General features: G+C 47.5%; 2 protein-coding genes across 6 annotated transcripts in view; both read right to left on the reverse strand.

Moving 5' to 3' along the window:
- Positions 1 to 347: 347 nt before the first annotated feature.
- The window catches only part of LOC142560530 (uncharacterized), a 28,195-nt gene continuing 2,315 nt past the window's right edge, over positions 348 to 26,227 (reverse strand). The window contains exons 3-6 of one of the 5 annotated variants that reach the window (XM_075672701.1): positions 23,964 to 24,186; positions 22,022 to 22,194; positions 21,058 to 21,338; positions 348 to 1,767 (exon numbers count right to left, since the gene is read on the reverse strand). In XM_075672701.1, coding sequence (XP_075528816.1) covers positions 1,462 to 1,767; positions 21,058 to 21,338; positions 22,022 to 22,194; positions 23,964 to 24,186 — 983 coding nt within the window. In that variant the 3' untranslated portion in view covers positions 348 to 1,461. Of the gene's footprint in view, positions 1,768 to 14,337; positions 14,409 to 19,690; positions 20,327 to 21,057; positions 21,339 to 21,893; positions 22,195 to 23,963; positions 24,187 to 26,227 lie in introns of those variants that run through there. The other 4 variants (XM_075672703.1, XM_075672704.1, XM_075672705.1 and 1 more) reach the window with 4 other exon arrangements.
- LOC142559810 (uncharacterized) lies at positions 10,771 to 17,474 on the reverse strand. Its single transcript, XM_075671474.1, has 4 exons — positions 17,205 to 17,474; positions 14,019 to 14,162; positions 12,334 to 13,466; positions 10,771 to 11,054 (listed from the first exon to the last, which is right to left on the reverse strand). Exons 1-4 carry the CDS (start codon positions 17,472 to 17,474, stop codon positions 10,787 to 10,789), a joined length of 1,815 nt encoding a protein of 604 aa, XP_075527589.1. The 3' UTR covers positions 10,771 to 10,786.

Below are 26,227 nucleotides of genomic sequence, written 5' to 3' on the forward strand. Positions count from 1 at the left end.
TCTAGATGCGATGATTGTCGATGTATACAGGCATTCAAGACTAAAGCAATTAACATTACGTTCAGTGGTAATTGAAACATTCAAGAGACTGGTGAAATCTCCTCCAATGACAGTCGGTTCTTGCATTACAATCCTGTTGTACGATTTCTAGGTGTCATTTTTGTCAGAATTTTCCGTCGTTTCAAGATGCGATGTCTACGCCTGGTTCACCAATCTAGGTTGCCATATTTTTATTGCATAACCCACCTCGAATGGCATAGGAATATACATAGTGTTGTTTTGTGTTCCCTCCCACTCATTTTCCAATTTGTAATAAATTATGGATGAATCATCTTTTTGAATAATCCTCATATGTTATCGAAATGGTTTCTATTTATCTAAATTTACTGTAACACTGCTCGCTACCTTATTGTCTGAGAAGACAAGAGCATAGTAATCTTTGTCGGCAGCAAGAAAGGAACCAGGAGGAATAATAGCAATGTTGGTGTAATTCTAAACACATTTCTTTCCTGCAACTGTCTATGAAGTTCTTGTAACCAGCCAAAACAAAATTATTTTCACGAAATACAGGTAAATAAACCATCGCGCGTGCTTCGAGATCAGGTACACCCCTCTAGCATACACGTAGGCCCAGCGTAAAAGTCCACCTGGATTCATTTTCTTGCGAAAGTATACATATGTATCTTAATTGTATGGAATGTCATGAGTTCATCGTTTACACACTTCTTTCCTAAACTTTTCCCAATAACTTCAGCTTCAAGAAGCGTATGCTATGCTATGCTGTGCCATGCTATGCAGTCGTTGCGCAACTCTAGCCTTGGTGCTAATGGGACTATCTTGTGCAAGCTGTGTACTCAGGGAATTGGTTTTATTTTCACTTTCCTTTTTTGAAGTAGGGGGGGTGGGGGTGGTATAGTCTCGCAGCAACTTTACGTTATGCTGTGTTTGACGTACGAATTTCCCTTCTCAGCTGAAAATTAATGTCAGGCTTTAAACACCGGACGAAGCAGCACATTGTTAATTTACTTAACTTCGACATCAGCTCTTGTACTTAGAGAGAAAAAAAAGGAAACGATAATAGGAACGCGACAAATATTTTCCCACAGCAAACATTTTGGAAGTATGAGCAGTCATTCTCTGCGTAAGTGACTATTAATGCCGAAAATAAACCCTGCCAATATACACGACCGGAAACGATAATTCTCATTACAATACAAACGAACGCCTTCCCGCATTCTGAATGTATTTCGTCCGAAAGGCTGTCGACACGAGCTGCTGCGAAACACCACAAGTCTTAATGAGAAGGCAAAAAAAAAAAATGTAGCACAACGTTATCTTCCTGACAGCACGAAGTGTACCGAAGATAGCGTTCATACAGGAATTTTAGATTTGTCACAAGTATACAAAACTTGACCCATTTCGCTCAAAAGCCAAGTCGTCGTAGTCGTCAGTGCCATTCGGTCACAGCAGCATGCACCTCTGCATCGGGTTCATGGGCGACTGGGGCGGGCAGCCGAACACGTCGGCGAACTCTTTGACGTGCTTAAAGGCGGCGTCGCACTGCGCATGCGCGAAGCCGCCGGAGCGTGAGGTGCCGCCGCTGCAGCGCGTGAAACACGCGGCCACGAAGAACAGCTGGTCTCGCGAGAGGAACTCCAGGCCCTTGGCAGGATTGTCGTCGGACGCGCCGCTGCTCGACCGGTAAGCGTCCAGGCTCGTCTTCAGGGAGATGGGATCCAGGTATCGAGCCCAGCTGCTTTTATCGCGCTGTATACAGAAGCAGGATTGGCTGTGAAGAGACGCATTTGTACGACAAGTCTTCCGGTGACATGTGAAGAAGAAAATGACAAACATTACGCATATTCAACTCAAAACTTGCGTGATGCGACGTTTTCGTGAAGCGGTCACATAAACTCTGCGAAACAAAATGCGATGCATGCAGTTGTGTCATTTCCTTCTCATGCAACGTGAAACCTCACACAATATCTAGGTTTACGCACCGCACAGGTAGCAACTTTATTATTGTAATAAACATGCACTAAACGTTTCACGAGCTATGGTGAAATGGCAACGCCGAATCAGGCGAAAGCATAGCTTAAGACGTCGACGCTGCAATGTCACGTGGACGAGGGCCGTTCATTATGTTTGTCACGGCAAGAACAGTGGTGAGAAGCTTATGGCACAGATGAGGATACGAAACATGTGTAAGTACTTCTGCGGCTATCCAGTGGCACAAGAATGAAGAGGAAATATGGCGACGTTTAACTTCGTGAACACGGGTTATGCGCAAGCATATGGGTGCTTTTCCGGAGTTTATAAACTATGCCATCTTGCCTGGCACACCCGCGTTGTCGCAAGCTACCTAGCATGTTCTTCTCGAGTCTCCTGGACACGCTTAGCCCACGCCTTTTGTCGGTCTCATTCAGCTAGTGCCTAGCGCTTGCTGACAACTTCGGTGTCGGTCGATTCGCGCTCGGCCTGCCGCCGCTTGCGTTGCTGTTCCGTCCTTCTTGCTAGACACTCAGCCTCTCGACCGCCAGATCAACCCGGTACATTCCGTAGCACCCAGTACAGAGTCCGTAGCAACCACGGTGGTAATAATTGCCAGAGGCGGTGAACCCAACGCGCCTCTGCCGAACCTCCTCTTCCACGACGTTCTGCCTAAAAGACATGTTTTTTGCCGCAATTGAACACTCACAAAAGGAAGACACAAAGACAACACAGGCGGCACTTCCAACTGATTTATTTTGGGCTATGACCCAATATATATACATACACGCATGCGCTGGCTGTTCACAGATCTACGTTACCCAGCGGTCAAACAATCTTGTTTCTGATTTATAGAGCACGATAGATGTATCACTAATTCAATTTGTTCCTTTCTTTTTTATATAGTAGGCTTCCATCAGCGTCCAGTCTGTCCTATATAGGACAGACTGGACGCTGCATCCTCCCCCTTCACCGCACGCTCCTCCCTTTCTTCCTCCGTGCGCGTTCCTCCTCTCCACATTCAGGTGCCCTCCTCCTTCGGCGCTCACTTCCCTCTCCCAGTTCGGCGGCCTCCGGCTTAAAGGGACACTAAAGCGAAACAATAAATCAGTTTAGACTAATGAAGCATTGTTTGAGAACCCTGCAGGTAGTCATTTCAAAAATGTTGTTTGATTATTAGATGAGAAAATGAAGGTCCAAGTATCAGTATTTGAATTTCGCGCCGAAACCATAGCGCCGGTACGTCAGCGTGACGTCAGGGATTCCAAAGTATGTTTTCGCATTTGGGCCGCGTTGGCTGAATAAAGGTTCCCGAAACTTGCCATGTTTAATATTTCGTTCCTTTAGAACACAATGTAGTCAATTTGTACCGCTATATATAATTAGTAGGCCCTAGAAGATGCCATCAAAATCCATGACGTCACAGCCCCCAGGTGCGGGAACTTAAGTAGGCATCGCCACCCGCATTTCGTTGTTGCGCTTTTTATGGCTTACCAAACGTCTTATCGTTGTAAGAGTGGTGTTTTTGGTGTTGTAGAATGGCAATTTACTGATGCAGAAGAAATCATTTTTCACTTTAGTGTCCCTTTAATCACGCCAATCGCACAGACAGCATGTCCGCTTGCGCGTAAAAGAAAATCTCCTACCTTAGCTTTTCGCCCGGCTCTAAACGCATTTACATCGACAACACGTAAGTTTCGTAGTGGACACCGCCATCGTCCCAAAGCCTCTTTTGCAATGATGGTCTCCGAGACGTCGGAGCGCTAGGAAAACAGCACGCGCCGCCCCTTTTCTGAGGCCATGTTGCGACATGCGCAACGTCGTCCGTGTGCGCTGTCTTAGCAGTAGCACAACCAAGTGCGTTTACATACCCTGAGCCCCGAGCCCAGCCTGTTTTCTTTACTCCTTCCGCATTCTTTTATACGACCGGCGGTTTTCGTACCATATCTATGGCTGCGCAAAATCTAAATCTCTCTATTGCCTGCCGCGATATCTGAAATACTCTGAAATACATGCATTGACCGGAGTTGCGATTATTCCGGTACCATTCCACCATATTAAACACCCGGGATGGAACGGAAACGGGGTCGCGGCATCAGTCGGGAAGATGCAATGGGAATGGAATGAAAGCCCGGGATTCTGGGGTGAAGTTGGAATGGAATGGGCACATATTCATGGAGCACTAAATGTGATTTTAAGCGAGACTTCAAAGAGGGTGAATTTGCGGATTATAATAAAGTAGACTAGGTCAATTTTATTAAATTTCTCAATACTTACTCAAAACCGTACCTTCCGGTATCTACCAATAGGTGACTACCTCAGTCACGATAAAGATAAGCGATACAGTATTCTGCATTTCCGAAGACCCAGAAGCCTTTCTGCGTTGCAATGTTGAAGTGATATTAAAGACAGCATCTTTTAGTTGTGGAGAATTATTGTAGTAAGAGCAAGCGATTCGACACTGTATAGGACTGAGAGGGCGAGATAACAGGTGGTCAGAGAGGTGTGCTAGAAAATATGGTGGCCGTTAAAATGCTAGTGAAGTTTAAACAAATAGCGTCTTTAAGAAAAATATGTGAATGTGTTTCGCTTTTATTTTAGCCATATAAGCGACAGAATAATCTGGCTGGAGGCACGACACGCACACCGATGCAATATTATTTTGTACTTTGCTTTACTAGAATAAATACTGTTGCATAAGTAGTGCTGATTTTTGGATATGGCGGATGGATTTTATTTGGAAGGCAAACCTTGCTTGTATCGCCGCGTGCGATGTTGTCATGAACCGCCAAGCGTGTGAGCAGCTCATTTGACGCTCACTTCAGCGGTCACGAGTGGGTAGCTGTAGGCTAATAGTATTTGCCAGATCGCTGCACCTTGTTGTCTAAAATTATTTGGCTAAAGAAAACACTAGGCTTAATCCTAAATATAAGAAAAACTGTGTAAACACCACGAAACGAAAGTGCTTATGAAGGCGTCAGTCACTATAGAGCTTTCTTTTATTTTTTGTTATTAATTTGAAGAAGTGACTGTGCCTTTGCTTTTTTCTTTTTCTTTTTATTCACTTGTTCTCAGGTGGGAGGAACTTCGAAAAAAAAAAAGGCACCAACCACATGAGAAGCTGCTGGTCCATTTTCCCGAAACTGGCATGTTTTGTATAGATATGCGTGTATTATGGTCGCAACAACTGAACGCATTTTGTAATAACGCCACTTATTCGAGACTTCAACCTGCGCACCGAGCACACGTATCTACTGTCAATAAGAGTAGATATTTGAGATTACAGGCAACAACGCACTGCGAAGGCAAAATGCACTGAGCGCGTTTGCTTCTTTTGCGACGAAATAGGACGGATCATTATTTGAAACGTTGTTAAGACACTCAAAGTATGCTTTTCACTTACTACACACGCAAAGGCTCAAGTGTTAAGGAATTATAGAGAAATTGTTTCACACTTATTAAACTTGGAGGAACGGAATTTATTTACTATAAGCCACTGCAGGAGTGGGAATGATCCAACTTAAAGAATGCCGAGGAGTTAGAAGGAGTGGAATTATGGGAATCTCAACTCTCCGGAATGGAGTGGATGGAATGAAAAGCCCCACTTCGCAACTCTGGCGCTGACGTTCATCCCTCGGAACGGCGGTGAGTGACGAACAATCCCGCACGAATTGCGAACGATGCGTGTAACTTCCATGGCTTGCGGGTTCGGTTGCAATGCATGTTTACATTGGGGCGTGGCATCCATCCCCACATACGGCAGTGGATAAACTATTGCAGCAATGGTTCTTGTGCGACTAGAAATGCCCGAAAACGTTGCCCGCGTCTATTCACGATCCCCTGAAAAATGTAGATTATTCATTGCGTGTACGTTAGTAGGTACACCCCTGAGCAAAAGTATACGGACCAGGGATTGCGCGATAAAGCCGATTTTTTTTCCTCTGCCTGTGAACGCAATTTTGACATTGAGGACTGCAGTCCAGACTTGGCATTGCGAAATTTCCAATGTACTCGTCAATTTCAGTTTATGCATGTTAAATGCAAAGAAATTTAGTTTTTTTCGGAGACCCTGTGGTCCGTGTACTATTGCTCACGTGTGTGCGTGAGACATGTTACGGTCAACGCGCGGACAAATTATGAAGTGTGCGGCCTCATTAAGAGCTAAGCTGTAATTGCTGAACGATTGTTCGATGCCTGTTTAACATCGTTACGTGAAACACGTACCGGTTCTCCCGTTACTCAGGAAGAACGGAAGGGAAAATGCGAGGAATTGTTCACTTCGAGAGAATTGAGGCCACGTTATTACGGATAACGAGTAATGAAAGCTTGAAGTGTGTATAGGGTAAATACGAACTTTCGAAATTTCCGAATACTCGATTTCTTCCTCTATTCGTGCGTTATATGCGGGGCGTGAAGTAGGTTTATATTTTGCTAAAGTAGGAAACGTGTTCTGGGTAACGTACGATGAAAGGTTTGCTTGCGTAACTTACAGCTTTGTAAAGATTACCTGTTCAAGCGTTCCACAGCCAACAAGCGTATTTTAAGACCCACGAAGGAATTTTTCCAGATGTTCTCAAATAACTCAACGTGAACAGGGAGTGTATTATGCGTGATGGGCGGGCAAAGCTTCCAGCGCGTCAGGTGATTACGGGATTTGTAGAAAATGTTAACAATTTCTACAAAGCGCCATACGGCCGTTCCCAGATTCCTAGAAGAACTGTACGGTGCATTGAGCTCACGTTCGGCGGAAATATGCTATAGGTGATGAGTCAAGCAGGCTTAACGTTTCAGACCCAACTACAATTGTTGCAAATGATTTCTGAACTTCCATTTACTGCGTGCAACGGGCGGCGTCTCGGGCGGCATCTTCAGCAAGCCGAAGACGCCACCCGAGTCCACGGACTTCGAGCCGCTACCTGAGGCCACCACAATCAAAGATGCCGGACCATTCTTTTCAGTAAAGTTTTCCTCCTTCTTCTTCTTCTTCTCATGGAATCAGATTCTGATTCTACAAGGTCGCACAGATGCGCTGTTTTCCTTTTTTTTTTCGCCTCTATCTGCCGTCTCTCCGTTCGTATATACTATGCAGAGAGCAGCGGCGCGTGCAAGGTATGCAAATGTTACGATCACCGATTCGAGCGGTTTACACTCGTGGCAGCTGTTAGGTAACCCTCGCTGAAAGTTCATTCCGCACTCACCAAAGACGGAGAGCTGCCCTGCATGCACTTCAGGTACGTGTTGACTGCGGGGTCTATTTTGGACTTGGAGTAAGCGTCGAGGAACAACTCGCCGAGCCCCTGCGCAACAAGGCTACCCACTCCGGCGTAGTTGAAGGCGGCCGAGGCCTTCGCGTCGAAGTATGGAAAGCTGAACGCGTACGGCAACAGGGACAGGTCCGGTCCCTGCGGTACGCTGCCGTTTTGGAGCACGTATAGCCGGAGCTTCTCAATGGCACTCGACAGCCGACTGAGTGTAGGGTCGGACAGAGCATCCCGCGGAAGCAGACGCCAGTTGCCCACCAGCGACTTGCCCATGTCTGGCTGGGGTCCGCCTTTAGAGACAACGACGTCAAGGAACACAGTGTAAACACCCCGTCGATGCGAAACCGCGAATATTTTGCACCGCGCTAATCGCTCGAAAGCTCGTCATGTCAGACAATGCCTGACAGAGTGCCAAAATTTACAGTTGTTTCCTTCCAGTGTATCCAGTTAAATACGTGTACCAGAATACCGCAGGCACTTTCCTCATCAATTACCAATTTCCGAAACACTTCCTGATGATATATATATATATATATATATATATATATATATATATATATATATATATATATATATATATAATCACAGCCATAAGACGGCAACACATAACCAAGCCAAGGAAAGCATCCCACCCCACCCACTGTCTGCGAAATCAAAACTTAAGATGCGGGTGGGTTTTATTATTTTATTACAGAATACTGCAGGCCAACATGTGGCCCAGGCAGGAGTGTATTTGTTTACACAGTATTGATGCGAAATACAAACATCCTAAGGAGAAGGAAAAAATAATAATAAACAGAAAAAAACGTTGTCACAATAAAAACATCAATGTACAGTGCAAGGAAGTGCGTAAAGTAGAAATGAGAATTTTTGTGGAAAAAGTAAGAGGGAAGAAAGATTTGCAACAAGCAATGCAGACTTATCAAGCTTAACGCAGCGAGGATAGACAACATCCTTCTTGACGCGCAGGATAACATGCACTAAAGCAAGCATACGCAACTACTTTTACAACAAATGCAGTTTTTCCGTGGCATATGGTACGTTTTTGGACAGAAATACATCGGCTGCCAGGGAGTTGCATTCGTTGATTGCTATTGAAAAAAAAAAAAGGAAAACTCGAGGCAGTTAGTGCCCGCAAAAATATGGGTTATCTTGCCGGAATTATGATTCCTGGTAGGTCTGGCTGATAGGGAATGGAGATAGGATGAATGATCAAGTTGTAACATTTCCAGAGGCGGGAAAGCAATTTTAGACGTGCTACCTTTCTTCGGGATTCCAGGATGGCAATGGTATTTTCGTTCATCAAATGAGATGGGCAGTCACAACGTGCAGAGCAATTAAATATGAAGCGGGCGGCAAGTCTGTTTGTTTTCCCGTCTGTTAATGTTTATTTTCGTGAAAGGGTCCCAGACGACGCAAGCATATTCTAATCTCGACCTTACCAGTGTGTTGAACGTTGAGTTTCACGGGTGGAGGTGAGAGTTTCAGCGTGTTCCTTAGCAGACCGAATTTACGCCGAGCAGACGCACAAGCATTATTGATGCGTTGTGACCAGTTCAAGCGATTGTTGATTGTTACATCTAAATATTCAAAAGAGTCGGTTTCAGTGACTGCTGATTGGTTAATAGTGTATTGATATGGCAGAATATGTTTTATTGTTGTTTATGCGCAAAAAAACTGTTTTTCTTCATTAGGTTTCATGTCCCAGGTATCGCACTGTTCAGAAATCGCAGTAAGTCTCTTGTTCGGGATTACTTCGTCATTAGTATGGTGAATCACCTTGTAATGTATAAGCAGCCACCCGCGAACAATTTAATATTTACGCTATCGTCAGTGCATGCGGTTATATCATTAATGTCTACTAGGAAAAGCAGCGGTCCAATGCATAACAAAAGAAATTTATCGGATTGTGTGCATTTCTTACTTTTCCTTACGTTAACTTCATGTTCAAAGAACTAATAAGGCTTCAAAAACATTTACAGCGTGTTTCCACCTGTGTTAAACAAACTCTCAGAACGGAGACGCACTACGTTTAAAACATGTTTTACACTAGCCTGGCGTTTCTTGTGGGTTAAATGAATAGCAAATTGCCGGTGTAGTTTTGGCAAAAGATCGGAGTCCGAAGGTGAGGGAAACATAAGTTATCGGGAATCAATGCACGAAAGTCACCGTGCGCGAAGGACGCGGTGACGAAAGCGCTTCCGGAAGTGTTTTGAAGATTGGTCATTGATGCAGAAAATGGGCCTGCGGTATTCTGGCATAAGTATCTACAATGGAAGGTAACAATTACAGATTTTGGCACTCTGTTAGACATTGTTTTACCCAGAATAAGTGCTTGAATAGTACGAGTTGGCAAAGGGAAACCAAGGGCACACATTCGAAACCACAGATTCTCGTGTTTACGGTATCTGACGTCCTCTGTCATTTCATAAACATAGAGAAAGACAGAATTGGCGTTTTTAAACCAGTTACAATAGAACATGGCCTTTACAAAGTAAAATCTTTTCGTGCGATTCACCAGCCGCTCAATGTGAAGGTCTGCAGCTACAGTCATGGTGCTTCATAACAACCTAGAAATTTTAATTATGTGTCAGATGGACAAGATCAGACAAAAACAAGAATCAGGAGGAGACATGCTACTAATTTGGTGACTTTTATTTGTTTTATTTGTATTTTTTGTGAGCGCTAGAGGTATTTCAATTCTGTGTCGCAGATTTTCTCTGAACCCAAATTTTCGCGTTTCTTTCGTGCCCCAACAGACATAACTATATTTCTAATAAAAAATTCAATTATACTTTGCATAACTATTTATTACGTAGTTGGTTTGGCAATGAGCCTCATAAAACCGTACGACAGTTTCTGACATGGCTTTTGATATGATATGGCGGGGTCGTGCAGGCGTTACCAAAGCGATTGCGCAGGCGTTGGCACCAAACTTGTAATAATTCACACTCGTCCAGACTGATTGACCGAGTTACTTTGATGTTACGAACCAAGAATGGGGCTCCGAGTCAGCAGTTGCCAGCACACAGGATTCTCCGACGTGCACCTAAATCTAGCTGCAAGGGGGGTCTTACATTCTGCAACTCCCGAGATGTGGCCGCCAGGCGTGTGAATCAAATCCGCGACCACGAACTTGGCAGCAGAATGGCTAAGCCAATGGGCCTCCGCGGCCGTTCAAGTTAAATATATTACCGCGTAGAATGCATAATGCCATTGCGATTGCATAGCTGTATTAAAGTGGAAAGTTGGCCGAGTTGATATACATTCGTAATGGTAACAGCGCGAGCAAGATGGCGACGGAGTGAAAGGACGAGCGCTCGTCCTGTGCCCTTTCACTCCGTGAAAGGGCACAGGAGCCCGTCCTGAGCCCTTTCACGTCCTGAGCCCTTTCGTCCTGAGCCGTCCTGAGCCCTTTCACGTCCTGAGCCGTCCTGAACCGTCCTGAGCCCTTTCACGTCCTGTGCCCTTTCACTCCGTGAAAGGGCACAGGACGTGAAAGGGCTCAGGTCGCCGTCTTGTTCGCGCTGTTACCATTACGGATGCACAGCTGAGCTGCAGTATTCCGAGATCAGGGGAAACGGTGACGCACTCGTTTGCCGGGTCCCGGCGCGGGCGTTGGCGCTGCCCTCTTCGTGCAGGTACTTGAGCGCTGTTCGCGTGGAGTACCAGTCGCCGACGATGGTGACGTTGCCGTCGTATCGACTCCAACTGCGAACGCGGCGTTCCAGGGCTCGGCGAACGTCCGCGACGACCGTCTCGGCCACGTGACCCGACTCCTCTGGCAGGAATTCGTTCCGGTACCTGAACGGCAGCTTCGTTTTTGTGAGCGTGCTCAGATTCTGGACGCAGGACAGATATACGGCTTCCATCACCGCTGCATCGTCTCCAAACGGGTGGAGCAAAGCTAATGTAAAATAATTTTAGATGCCTAACAAACACTAATCTTGTTTTAATCTTGACTGATGTTCTTGGCTAGACGCCGACGGCAAAGAAAACCTGCTTCCTGAAGACACGTTCCAAATCTGACGGCATTCTGCGTTGTTACCTGGCGAGAGCATGACACGGGTACGCAGCGTTGAAGTACGCGGTGGGAGTAGGTTGACACGTTCGCTGTTAATAATTGTTACTTAGGGTAGCAATAATTGCAATAGACTGTAACAAACTTTCAATGTGACAATGGTAATATCAAAGCACAAAATGTAGAAAACAAGATCCTTCTTGTGCATTTTTTTTCTATGTAAGTTAATCGGCTATTGAAACCCGACGGTTTAAAGAATTGTGTCACGAACATGGCGCCTGGCAGCGAATGATGTCACTGAGGTTCGTGTTTGAGTATGCAAAAAAAAAGGAAATAAAAATCCTTTCGACGGCACGTCCGACCGCGTTGCTGATTGTAATGAATTCAAACGAGTAGATAAAATTTATTCATATTAAGATACCAAGTATGCTTTGAATTATGCAGCAATATTTCAATTTCACCATTTCAAAGATCTGGCACCTTGTTAGATATGAAAGATCAAATAAATGAGATGGGAAAATCCGCATGCTCGAGAAACTTGGTGGCAGGCAGAGCGACTACCTTGGCATGCGATGGTGCAGCGTTCGATACCCATACCAGAGTAAACTTTCGTTCAGAGGCGAAAGCTTTAGAAAAACCGTACAGGTTTCCTTTGCCGAAACTTTTCACGTGTACCTTAAACCATGTTTCATGAGTTGGTATAAAACTACGCGCGACAATGCGGCCCATGCGAATTTGTTTCGTTTATAGAACGTTACGTGAAAAATAAGCATCTGCAAACACTACTTATAACTAAATACATTTCAAATAGATTGGTGTTTCACATAGCCATCTATGACCGTACTTTAGGGCAACATATGTCCACGTGTAAAATTGTGCACCACCACCACAGCTAAAAATTTGTTAATTATTGACGTAAGCTCACAGCGAAAGTATTTGGGGTCGCTAAAGAACACACCAAGCAATGTTGGATACGCGCAGCGCATACATGATGTTTTTAAACGCTTGCCACAAGTTAGCTGAGACACCCGGTACTTCTATGAGCCACGCAAATTATCTTACGCGTAAATTGCCTCGTCGCCAACGAAGAGGAGCGTCTTGCTGAAGCAGTACGCGCCATGGCCGGCGCTTGCTTTTGACGGGCTGCCGTAGAAGTTGGCCTGCAACATCTGGTTCGAGAACAGCGCCGCCACCTGGACGGTGCCCCAGGAAATGAACATGTGCATGTTCTCCTCACGGTACTGCTCCCACTTCACGAGGAAATTGTTTACGAAAGTGGGATTATTGGTCACGAACACGATATCGTCATTTTTGCGCATCTTGACGCCGTAGTCACGCAAAGCGTCGATCCAAACCGCACGATAGCCCTTGGCCGTCCTGTACATAAACAAGTCACTGGTTGTCGCTTCGTTTCTTGTGCTCTCGTAGCTATCTAAAAGGCCCACAATGTCAAGTTCCGCGATGTGGGTATCCTCAAATGACACGATGTCTTCATCCGTAACGATGTCTCCTTCGCTCTTGAAGTTATATCTCAGAACGTCGAAGTATCGTTTCCGAGCGCCAGGCGAAGGCTGGTGCTCCGCGAGCTTGGAACTTAGGCTATAGAACCATGGCGGTATTCGTAGGTAAATTTGCGTGTCCCTCTTGCGCGGCACAACCTCGAGGTCGAGGAGGCTGGCCCAGCGCAGTCTCACGGACGTGTAAAGGAGCGTCTTCACGACAGCCGGACTGCGTGCCCTGTGCGGCCAGACGATGCCCGCCTGTCGCAGCAGCGCCTTCACCTTCTGCAGCTCGTCGCACTCGCCCCTGCTGACGCACGCGCAGCTCAGGTAGAAGGCGGTCGCGCGCTGCATCGCGTTCTGACCGTTGGCCGGCACCGCGCTGTCCTCCGCCAAACGATACACCCGGCCGAGTGCTGCGAGAATGGTGTCCTCGCTGACGTTCAGGTCGTGGCCGCTGCGCCAGCCGTCGCAGACGTAGCGGCTGAAGCTTTCGCACGGCTTCACCGACGAGTTGATGGAGGCGAGCAGCAGCCTGGAGTAGGCCTCGCACGCCGGCGTATCGCAGGCGGCGTGGGTCCTACCGGAGCTCTGCCGAATCAAGAAGTAGAACAGCAGTGCCGCAAAGGCGAGCAAGATGAAGGCGAACACGGCGTAGGCCATCGGCTGCAAGCCACCCTCGGGCGTGTACAGGCACTGAAACAAATGGGAAACTCCGAAATGAGACGCACATGAGCTTGCGGCCGGGCGTTGTGGAAGCTTGAACAGTTTGGCTCTGGCGCCGTGCATACCCTTAAATTACGAAGAATACCCGTCCAACGAAAGCAGTCGTTTCTAAACTGCAGTTGCCAAGCCACGTGATAGCGGGTGCCTTCGTTAGCCTTCGTTATCTTCTCTTCGCAGTCCTTCACAATCGACAGTTAAATCATTGAACAAAAGTGCACTTGATTGCTATTTGATTGGCGGTACTTTTCACATGGTACGAGGTCGCCATGTGTTCCAAGGCTGCATTCACTCACTACACGCATTTCCGTCTGTCAGGCTTAACGCAACAATAACACGTGGGATACGATGGCGACGAAACGCCTTACACGTAACGAAAGTGGCCGTACGTCGAGTCGCATCGGTCACAGTTAGAACTCCAAATCTCCTTCGCCTCCGAACCTTCGCGCCGAATAATGAGTCGTTGCTCGAGTGCACCGCATAGGGCTGATAGTGGAGCGGTGCAGGCGGACTAACATAGCTCACCATGAGTGGATTCTCCCAAGGCCTGCCCGTGTCATGGGGATCTATCACCGCCACTCTCACGGGTGGTTCCGGGATCTCTGGGCCTTGTGTGCCTGGAGCTGGCTCGGCTGCGCTCTCAGGTGTCGTGTGCTGCTCGGGTAGAACCTGCTGGCCAGCGACTAGAGTCGCGGGAGTGTGCGGTACCGGAGTCGGTACCGCACTCCGTGTACGACTGCGACTTGTTGGTAGCGATCTTTTGCCCTCGCCTTCGCGACCAACGGTAACCATGTTCTGGTTGGCCGGAACTGCGTCTCTCTGCCCTGACCCGACCGGAGATTCCGTTCCACTTTTCGGTCTACGAGGTGTCGGTGCTCTGGAAAGCCGGTCTTGCGGGGTCACTGGCGTGGCCTCCTGGTCGTAGCAAAAAAAAATCGCCGTACACTGTCGTCAACGCTGGAGGAAAACTTTCTCAACCCGTTTGTCACACGACCACCTTAAGAAGGCAACCCAGTGCTCACGTACTCTGTGTGTGCTCACTCCACACATTAAATACAATTTAGCGCGCCTTGCATTCCCGAGTGCTTGACTAACTCATCAGTGCCGTTGCGCTGATTCCGTGTATAAATCAGAATTCTCAAGATTTCAAATGCGCCTAGTGAATCGTCACTAAATATTCCCGCCGTCTTGTTTCATAAGACACCCTTGTTTCTTTTCATTTCTAAGTACGCTACTACATATGATCCCTGCTTCGCTAGAAACACGAAAGCCAGCACCGTATGCGTGTTTTCTTCAGGTCTTCTAGGCTGTCCTCTATTTAATGTGACTTACCACCTCGCCCTAGGTTCGAGCCTTGTCCCTCCCACAAGGCTGCGTCTCTTTCGTTATCCATTTGGCTTTTGCTCACCACAATCGTAACGTACCGGTTGACGCCTGGTATTTATTTATTTATTTATTATTTATTTCAAATTGCCAAGTGTAGCGGTGTAAACGTGAGTGCACGGAGCACGCTCTTTTTTCGAACGTACAATTCTAGCGAAGAGCGAAATCCCGGAAAAATAGGCAGTAAGATCATCTAGGCGCGCGTGTAAATCGTTAATGGCTTTTGTCGATCGTTTTTCACCGGCCAATCACTGTTATAATGTAATCGCCCAGCGAAGGACGCGCGTTAATGTATCGGAACTCCCTCGAATGTTCTCTACGTTTCTATATAGTGAAGAATAGCCCTGTCTCACCAGATCGCATGCGTGACGCGAGTATTGTTGTACATTCTTGAACGCATTTGCGAGCACAGGCGATTACGCTGGAACCTAGGAGCAGCGTTGCCATTTTTTTGTTCGAGTGTGTCACCAAACTTAGACGCAGAAGTCATTAAAGTTTCGCGAGATCTTGCTGTAAAGCCACTGTCGCTTGAACCGTATATAGCGTGCATTTTCAATATTGTAGGAGCTTTGGAACAATTCATTATATGGGCGAACATGACGTAACGCATAAACCTAATCATTTCACTTTCATCTATAGTGTCCGTGTGGATGGTTAGGAATTGATGTCGAACTTAAAAGAAGGGTGTAGCGGAGGACCTTTACTTCACTAATTGAAATGAAATTGTTGGGTTTTGTGTGCCAAACCCGCAATGTTACTATGAGGTACGCCGTAGCGCGGTATTCCGAATTAATTTTGGCCTCCTGGGGTCTTTTAACGCGTACCAAAGGCACGGTACACAGGCTATCTTGCATTTCGCCCCCATCAAAAGGCGGCCATCGCGCCCGGTATTTGACATCGCGCCCTCGACCTTGGCAGCGTAACGGCATTTATAGTCGCTAAGCCACCGGGGCGGTCTTACTATAGTTACAGACATTCGGACGGTTATAAGTGAAACTATGCTTCTGCTACCGCCTTGTAAGGTTTTAAATACCCCCAGCACGGTTTAAGAAAGATATCACAGGTAACCCGGCTTTCCGAGGGCTATGAAGCACTTGTTCTACGTTATGCCCGAAATTTCTATACTTGTCGGCATTCGTTGAAGAACGTCGATAATCCACGACGACACCCGTATCGTTATCTTAACGCGGTGATATTTACGCGACCATTATAAAGGTCAAACACTACGTTACTGCTCCTTTGTCCCCCCGATTATCCTACATTATTGATTTGTACCAAAGCCGTGCGGAGTGGAAGCCGTGCGTGCAGGTTCCCGAGGACCAACCCAGTCGCTCCGATATGTACGCCTTTCTGCAGCTGATCTAAATGCTGCCATAAAATTCACTGCAGTAAATTTCGATAAGTTATACTGCCACGCTTGCGAATGACCTCCAATGGAACGTATTTACTAAAACAATACAGTGCCAACAGCATTTGGGCAATGGGTTTAGTAAAGAGCGCAGTTGAAATCCTTCGGCGCTATTAACCACAGCGTTTGGTCACAAAGCCCACACGCCGTACCGCCTATTTCTTCTACCTATACCTGTAGATATTGAACTTTAATGTATACTTTAGAAAGCCACTTAAGAAGCAACTTTCTGTGCAAGCAAGTCACCAATCGTTCTGCCATGTCGTCAAGAAATGTCGCTGGTCGCTATATATAGAAAACATTTGTCGCTAAACAGACCGAAAACGTCGCTGAATATGGAGACAAAATTGCTAAAATTGCAACACTGTCGTCGTTCTGGTCTGAGTGTTACTTGTTTCGCTCGACATAAGTTCCAACCTCGCCCAATGAAAAGTGAACTTCTTAGGGCGCACATCTGGTCGTGTCTCAGTCACCGTGGCGTAGCTAGGTCGTCTGGCACCCGGGGCCCCCTAAGCTCTTCTGTTACGCTCTCCTCCCCCCCCCCCCCCGTGTGTAGTCGAGGAAGGCGAGGATATCGACAATTTTCGGGTGTCTTCAGACGTATGTGACACCCCCCCCCCCCTACTGGCCCCGTGCACCCGGGGCCCCCGACCCCCTCCCCCCCCCCCCGTTGCTACGCCACTGCTCAGTCATCCCCGTCACGGCAACATGGCAATATAGCTTACACAGAAAATTTCTTCACCGGGTTCTCCTATACAAAACGGGATATCACAGCGTTCGCCAATGATCATAATTGCGGTGACCAAGTGCCCCTAACAAACGCCGGTTCCGTAAAGGTGAAGGGACGGGACGTATGAGAACTGCGTGAATCAGGCCTAAATAAAGAGTCCAGGTAAAGCTACATGTCGAAATGAATTCACCTTGTCTAGTTCGCCAGCTGTTGCCTTGCGAACCGTGCCAGGTTGCTCGGCAGACCCTGAAGAGGCACGTTCTCCTCGCGGCTTTCCCCGTTCCAGGTGTTGCTGCTGGCTCGAGCGTTTCGATAGGTTGGGCGTCGACTTTCCTGACTTCGAGGACGCCCTCCTGGACTCCGGGGTCTTGAGTGAAGCCTTGTCCTTGATTCCCGTTTCGATGGCGTTTGCGCTCTGCGGCTGCTGCTTAGGAGTCTTGTCTGTTGGCTCAGGTTTCATGGCGCTTGACGTCTTACGTGCGTCGATCACAGTGCCGAAGTCAGTTTCGACGAAACCTTGGGTTGCACTAAAGCCGTTGTCGCAGAGCTGTCGACAGCATCAGATAGCTTTGCGGTGAAAACTACGATGGTTTCGATGATGGAGGGCGCTCGAGCCAGAGATTGCTTCTGCTGCACGGATCACGTGATCACGCGCTCACGTTGCGGGCTTGGTCAGAGAATAGTGGCGATGTTGATTATTTGAAAGACAGTGGCGCATGTGAAGCTTTTTGGCGGATGACTCGTTGCGGATGTGTGCAGTATCGTCCTCGTATGAACTAAGGGAGATTGGCGAGGAATCGGGTGGAGTAAAAAAAAAATGCATTTGAGGGATTAAAAACGATGATCCGGTCGATTGTAGTGATAAATGAATGAAAGCAAGTGGGTGAATACGTGTTATTGAAGAATAAGACGGGCCGCATTTTAGTTTGTTTGTACAGAGAGAGAGAGAGAAAGAAACTTAAGGTCATTGAGCCCTGCGATGGTGGATGATCAGCGAAGCTCTAAACATCGTGGTAAGAAAACTTGTAAAGATTTTATTGAATCGCTCATTCTCACTTAGTAACGACAGTCACAACGGCTTTGTGGTCGCTATGATATATACTGATCGGCATGTATTTTGATATACACTGATCGGCAAACGCGTTCTTTGATAATGTCACATCGATGCACGTACGCCGCTGGGTGGTCGGTTGGGGCCAGGTCGGTGTGGAATCACAAGCGATACGTCTGCAACACGAAACGCGTGAACTGCTCCCTTCTTGGTCCCGGCACATCCACACTGAAATCGCCGACGACGTCCACAGGAGTAGTGTCATCGCAACTAACGTACTCAAAGCGAGTAGCCACGAACCTTACGGCGCTGCGTGCCGGTGCATATTTTGCTTGCTTACGGGGGTATTAGCCCCTGATGATGATAGCTTGTGTGCGCACACGCATGCAGCGGATTTCTGTCACGAAGGCTCCCCGCAACCGTCAGCGAAGGCGGTGGCGAAACGCGACACGGTTTCACCAGGATCCCACGAATGAGGCACCGACGACATACCACGAGATAACAAACTACTACAAGCAAAAAAGGCGAATCTACCCACCTCCAAACGCAAGCCTCACGCGAGCGCAAGCCTCAATCCTGCGTCGAATCCAAACTAAGTCGTTCCCCAGCCCACATTGGCTGGCCATAATGACCAACGGGCAATGGAACCCCAATATGTAAAAACTGCACAAATCAAACATTGGCTACCCAAAATCACATTCTTTGGGGGTGCGAGGGCTTACCCCCTCCCAGGTCGCTCCTGCCAGCTCCCTCACAACAGACGTGGGAGGAGCTGCTTAGAACGCCGGATGAAAAACTACAAAAAGCCCTCGTTGCCTGGGCCGAAAGGGTCGCTCCTCGTGAGGGGCCATCCTAGGACTCGGGCCTGCCAGATAACTGTGCAGAATCTCAATAAAGTTGTTACCACCACCACCAGAACGTTAACTTGACCTAGTTGATAATGCACGAAGTTAAACAAGAAACAGAACAGGCAGAGGGAAATCTGCGCACACTTTCCAACGCCAGGCGCTGTAGGGAGAACACACGCAGCATTTAAGTAGTACTGCCACTTATTCAACTGCAGAAGGAATCTTACCTTCCGGTACAACGCAAGCACAATATTATTCCGGCGCGCGGCATGGTTAAAGTTGCTACGAATCTCATTGCTTTTCCAAAATAAGTTTACTTCTTCCATTACCTTCGAATTTCTTCTTTTTTTCATTATCGCTCAGGAGATGCTTACAGTAGGCGCCGACAAAGGTAACCTGGCTTTTCTTTTTCTTTCCAAAACAAGCCAAGTGATAGGATCATGCATTACATTGAACAATCAGCGTCAAAAATGCGATCTTGCTGACAAACTTGAGCAAGAACGAGACAACAGTAAGCGCGATATCTTTGCTCCGCGATTTCAAAAGGAAAGCAATTCTCTCTAGACAGTGCAGTTCTGCAGTGAGCTAGGCTGTCTAGAGTGCCGACTAGACAGTCCGCTCCATTCGCGTGCTTCGCGCAAGAATCTACTTATTTACTCAACATAAGCCAGGTTGCCTCCTCCTGTGTATGCTACTCTTGCTGAAGGAGCTCTCGCACACACGTGATCCTCCCCTGTCTACTTCGGATGAGAACTCTACAGGACCATACCCAAAGTGCACTTGAGAACTTCCAACTTTATTCCGCCAGAGAACAATACAAGAGCACAGCTAACACTGACTGCGCCACAGTAACGAGCAAGACAGTTGACAAAGACTCTAGGAAAAAGCAAGTTGGTGCACTGACTTTCAAACGGACGTACAACCAGCAGCCCGTGTCAGCTGTGCGAAACAGACGTTCAATACAACATCATTACAGCGCGAACGTAATAAATTCCGCGTCAACTCGTAAACATTTTCATGGACATGAACTGAGAGCCCTGTACTGACAGCTGACACAGACCGCGTCGACTGCAGGAAACGGGCGTCTCTCAGAACAGCGTAAGACAAGAGTGATAGGCTGAACTTCGACCCAAGAACGCTTCCGTGGACGTCGCCATGACTGGTTCAACTGACCCGTACTTGAAAGCACAATTACTAAAACAAAGTGCACCTGTTTAACCACATATATGCGAAATTCTCGCAAAAGTATAACGTATCCGCGAATTTGTTAAGTAGGCAAACAATCGATCGAACGTCGCTGATGCGCGGTTCCCTTTATGGCAACCTCTAATTTACATATTATATACTATTCAGACGGCGCGGTCGGCGGACGGCGTAGGGCCTGGTGACGAAGCTCTGTCCCACTTGCGATACCTGGAGAAAAACGACCGTTATTACCATTTTGAGTGAGGAGAAACGGGAGAACCGGAGAGGCACTGTAAATCTCTCTAAACAACATCCTTAATGTTTGCGATAATATATTCGAATGTTCAGTTTTGTTCATTCGAAAGATTTAATATCCACAGCTCGTCCCGTCAGCTCATGAGGCCATCTCAAATCTGACGAAATGAGCGTCACGTCACGTTACGCACGTCATTTGAAACTATAGGAGTCAAATGCTTACAACAGCACAAAATTACCAAGGCTTCGCAATGTGCACGTATGCTACATCTACAGGTGGACAAGGCAGTATAGAAGTGTAATGGTATGCGTATACGTGCATGCATTTGCAGAATGTGTGCTGTGTCACGCATGCGTGAGACTTGCCACAGCGCGAATTTCACCAATAGGTAAAAGCGGCGCCATTTCGACGAAATAGCAATTAATACGCTATAAATGATGGTAGTTGGCCCTAGATAGTGTTGTTACAGCATTCACAGTGCATTCCTCCCCCCCCCCCCCTTGAAAATTGTGATAAAATCGTGATATTGCGATGCTGCGAAAATTGTGAGAAGATCCAAGTCTGCGAGGGCTATCGCCTTCCTTTACGGTAAAGAAACGCAGTTTAAACGTAAAAGAAAAAAGTATTAAAAATGTGCATATTTACGCCACCACATTTAGAGCGCGACTACCGAGATCTCACAGCCCGGACGTACACCACTCACCGGGCTCAGTCGAGCAGCTTGATGAGCAGCAGGATCATCTTGAGCCTGCTCATGGGCGCGTACTGGCCGTCCACGTTGAACTCGGTGGCCTGGTTCGCCAGCGCCGGCACCGATGGGAAGTGGCGCTCGAACGCCTCCAGCTCGCCGAGCACCTCGTCCTGGTTGCGTGGAAAGACCACGGCGATGGCGTCGTCGGTGGAGCCGAATTCCTCGCTCAGCCGGCGCATGAGTGGCTCCAGCTGGCTGCTCGGCATGACGCTGAAGACAGCCGCCGACGTCACCTGCCAGGAGGTAGTACAACCGAAATGGGCCGCGTGTTTTCACTGCAGCTCGCAACAACGACGACCAAGAATCAGTGTTTAATGTGTCCGTGCACTTGAGTTAGGGCGTTCAGACTAAACATTTTGTCACCTTTAGGTGTGTAAATCAGTTTGTCGCCAGATGAACAACCTTCGGGTGCTAACACAAGCACCCTTATCTGAAAGGGTCCGCGGCTGAGGTAGAAGCGAAATGAAAGAAAAATATCGCCCCCAGCTCGTCGTACTTTCCGCCGTTTATGAGTCGTAAGATGGCAGCGAGCTATAGCCGGTAATGTTAGCGAGCAGCTACTCTGCAGAAATTATGAGTGAAGTTCCTGCCCTCTAGTATACCTACCCCATTAGTGATGTGAGCTCTCCATCGTACCCACTACAAGCGGTCTTGGCTCTTTGCGCGTAACTGGGTGTGACCGTCATTTGCTCATTGCTGATGAATATCTAAGGCACGTCCTTCGACCTGGCTGAATTTTCAGCGGAACCATTTCCTTGGAGCGCACCATTCGTCCCGATCGCCGATACCTGCACGGTCCTGCCGGTGGCCTCCTCCGTGAAGATCGAGGTGACCGCGTTGCCCTCGATGTTGGCCGCGGTCACGTGCAGCGCCTGGAACACGAGCACGCCGGGGAGCACGTTGCGAAACAACGCACCTCGCTCGCCTCCCGACGCCAGACGCGGACGGCGAGGCCACGGGCGCAGCGGTGCCACTGCGGTGGACGGGACGGGCAGGTCTGCAGCGAGGCCCGGTGGCGGCGCGCACTGCGCGTCCAGGCCACGGGGTCGCCACCGTTCGCGGTTCGAGCCAGATGTCGAAGAAGACGGCCTGCAACAGTATTGAAGCGTTTTGCTACTTGGTCAACCTACTTGCTAGTCCTTTTGAGAAGTCTCTTTGGTCTCTTGCAGAGACGACCTCAAAGTCGTCTTGTAAAGTATTTCAAGACGGCTTGTTCTTTCAGGCGCACCCTGTTCCAAGCGGCTGAAGTCGGACGTGTTGCCTATACTTTGCCGTACAAATGAACCTTTCGTCCAAGGAAGATAACGCTTGTCAACTGAACCCTATATATTTCTTTTTCTTTAGGCCTCCTGATGCCGGCCTCTTGCTTTATTTTTACTGACCTGATGGCAAATAAAATCATAATAACATCAGCTGAAGGAGTGCATAAGAAACTGCTAACATTGGCCATCATCTGAACTTTCCAGAGAAGTTGCGGCATTCGGCGGGCTCAGCGATTCATCGCATTCGTGGTCGCAGGGATGGAGCGTGTTCAAATCACCACTGGCTGCTCAAGTTCACGTATCGTGCGCCGACACTCGCCTTACGTGTTGTGCGAGTGTGGATCCTATCCAGGCATCAGTGTGCCAGTCCTGGAGTGTGAATGAACATGCCTCGCAAGTTGTGTTTTTCTCGAAATTCTCGTAAAGATTCATAGCCGCGTTGCTGCAGATACTATTGCTGACAAGCAGAAAGGCGCGCACGTTCACGGGTTGAGATATCCCGTCACACAGAGTGATGTAGCGAGGACTGGAAGCCTTGTTGCATTTCTGTTTAGTAAACACGCAATTCAAGCAGCTCATGAATGAGCCCCATTATCGTTGTAAATCCCATTATACTTGCTTTGCTTCCTGTATTCTGCATTATGAATAAAGGACATCATTAGTAGCCAAATACATCGCAAGCTCTTTCGCGTATCCTTTTCAGTACCTTACCTGTACATACTGTAGAGTCAACTAGTTCTGCCGTGATTTTACCTGTTAGCCTTTAAGCAGATGCATAGATAAATCAAATGCTCGGCAGTGGTATCAGGCATACTAGGTTTTCTTTGGTCAAGTGACGTCAAAATTCGGAATATGGACTGAGGTGTGACACGCCCTCCCCCACATTAGGCAGACCTTGTGACCGCTTCAAGACTTTAGGATAGCTTCAGGCGACCGGCGGGACTGTGCCACATTTTCTCGATTCTAACGAGCACTTAGTTCTACCGTGCCCTTAATTGTAACACAAACATTGACCCAACTAACCAGATTTTAACGTCGACTTGACCTTTAAGTTTACTTAATCTTAACGTAACGACAAGATTTTTATTGTAGAAGAGACAGCAACAATTTTTTTTTATAATTTGATGTAAGTTTTATTGCATTACAGCCACAGCGGGCAGGAGATCGATCATCGTCGCTGTGGGACGCCTCCTTATCATTATCCCGTTGCTTCTCATGCTCGGTTCCCTCCGTGGCATTTTAAATGTATTTCGCTTTGCCGGCGATGGTAGCCTAATGAGCTTACAAAGCAGGCACAAACGATGTCGCAGCTACCGCGCCCCCTCCCGGCTGCAGTGTACGCGTGGATTGGATTGCGGCTGTTTCGAACGACAATGACAATAGCTGGCCACTATCAGTCTTGTGTTCCGTACCCCGTTTAAACGCACTGGCCGTGTTTCTGGGAAAAGAAGTGCGCGACAGAATCGAGTAGATACGGTACTGGTCTCCTTCTACCACAGTACCATCATCCACTAGGCTGCGAGTATTTGAGAGACATCAGGCTCAGTTATTTTGGGGCCCACATAGGGCATAGCGGTAATTACCATGACTACTCACCCGGGGATGGCGCCATCCGGTTGCTGCCACGGCTGGTCATCGGCCTCTTCGGAGGTGGTGGCTGCCGCTTCCGCGGACACGTCTTCCTCGACGCGGAACAGGAACTCGCCGAAGATGCCCTCGTGCGTGGCGTCCTCGGCGTCGTTCACGGTTGGGACGAGCTCCAGCTTGAAATACACGATGACTGAGCCCGGGTGCAGGAACTCGCGCAGGCGCTCCACCACTGCGCGGGGACAGCAGGTCTGGTGCTTTTTCAAATGTTCACACTTCACGGGAACTTCAAGCGTCGAGTTTTTCCTCGACTGATAAAAATTTCCAGTGAAGAGCTACTCATCTCAATGGGAAATACTAGTAACGCAGCTGAATACTGCGAAACGGCAAAGACGTCAGAGAATTCATACACATGGATGGGCCGCCTGTAAAATTTTTTTATTGTTAATTATCACGCCTGTGCACAACGTTTTTGAATTATGCGCTGGTTCCAATTAATGGTGTACCATTCAAACGGAAATCAGCCGATTGCTATTCGCTTTGTTCCGCAGAGATTTCCGCAACTGTTTTGCAATGATAAGCGTAATATGGGTTATTTCCCCCGAGTTACAAAGCGTCCGTCAGATGACAGCAAATTGTTCATTGCAGTAATGATTTCTTGGCAGGCATCGCCGCGATATGGAAAGCTGTAGAAATAATCGACGATGACCGTCTAAGTAAGGGGATAACTGATGTGGGCCGCAAAGAACAAATGGCGACACTAAAAATGCTTGAGAAGTACGCGCTGTTTTTTCATAATACTATACAAAAGTTTTAAAAATCGCCAGTTACAGATAGCACAATTCTAATCCTTGAACTAGATTACTCGAAGAGGCGGACCTCAAACGAGAAACCAAAATGCGTAATTGTCTAAATAATAAATTTAACTAGTAACGCTTTTACTATGATTACTTAACACCTATTGCAATTTACAAATTCTATATGGTGAGTTTAACGAATTCCGAGTATCGTACCGGCTTTGATGTCCTGTTGCACTGTTGTTCTATTTACAAACACCGTTTCATGCATTGAAGCACTAAAGTAACTGGAACGCCAAATTTCGTCACCCGTTATGGGAATGAATAGCTCGAAAGTGATGTCTCCCTGGGAATTCTTTCCAATTGCATAAGACTTGCCAACTCACCGGCTAAAATTCATAAATCCCAATATGTGCCGTAAAGCAATCAAGAAAAAAAATTCAGCGAATTTTCGATAATTCGTTGTTTATGCACTTCGATTTCGTGCGCAAGAAATGCCTCTAGAGTAATCCACCTCAAGGACTAAAATTGTGGTATAAGCCACAGATGATTTTTTGTAATTGTGTACAGTCTAAAAAATGCATCCAGTATATTGGCTAGCGTCGATAAAATGTTTGACGGTAGCGGCACAAATTATGTTCGGTATGTTTTGGTGCGGACGACATTCATTAAAGTGTGACAATGACATTGTTACGTCAGCCGGCGTTACGACAATATAACTGGCGGCACCACACCGACGGCGGTGTGGCTTAGACAACGTGACAACAGAACCACAACGGCATGACGACGAAGGCGCGATGACATCGGCATGAAACGGAATGACGACAGCGTGATGGCGAAGACGGCACCACAACGGGTGCGCACTTCCCCTTTCTCCTCCTCTCGTTTACTCCCCTCAGGCCCGATACTCCTCTGACCATTGAATTTAAGAGCAAGCTCGGGGCAAGACGACTGGACAGGACATGCTCACGAGGTTATGACGCCGAACGCGCCACGCTGCCGTCAGGAGGTGCTTCGATAGCCCAGCTCTCCACTGCTATGAAGAAACGCGACATCGCCACCGCCGATCTCAGACATCGGCAACTTAAGACGCCGCAAAGCTCTCACGCGACAGCACGTACGTTTCAAATTGGTACGTCTCTGAATGATACGTCTCAGAGTGATACGTCTCAGAGTGATACGTCTCAGATTAATACGTTTCATAGTGATACGTTTCATGGTGATACGTCTCAGGGTGATACGTCTCACAGAGTGATACGTGTCACAGAGTGATACGTGTCACAGTGATGCGTCTCACAGAATGATACGTATCAAAGGGGTACGTCTCAAAGTGGTACGTCTCACAGAGTGATACGTCTCAGAGTGATACGTCTCAAAGTGGTACCTGCGTCTGAATTTGCTAAAAATTGCACAAGATAAGACTTCAAACAAGAGTATACGACAGCACCTGTCCTGTCATGTATGCTAATTAGTCCT

Source organism: Dermacentor variabilis, chromosome 10 (genome assembly GCF_050947875.1).
Source record: "Dermacentor variabilis isolate Ectoservices chromosome 10, ASM5094787v1, whole genome shotgun sequence".
Classification (NCBI taxonomy): Eukaryota; Metazoa; Arthropoda; class Arachnida; order Ixodida; family Ixodidae; genus Dermacentor; species Dermacentor variabilis.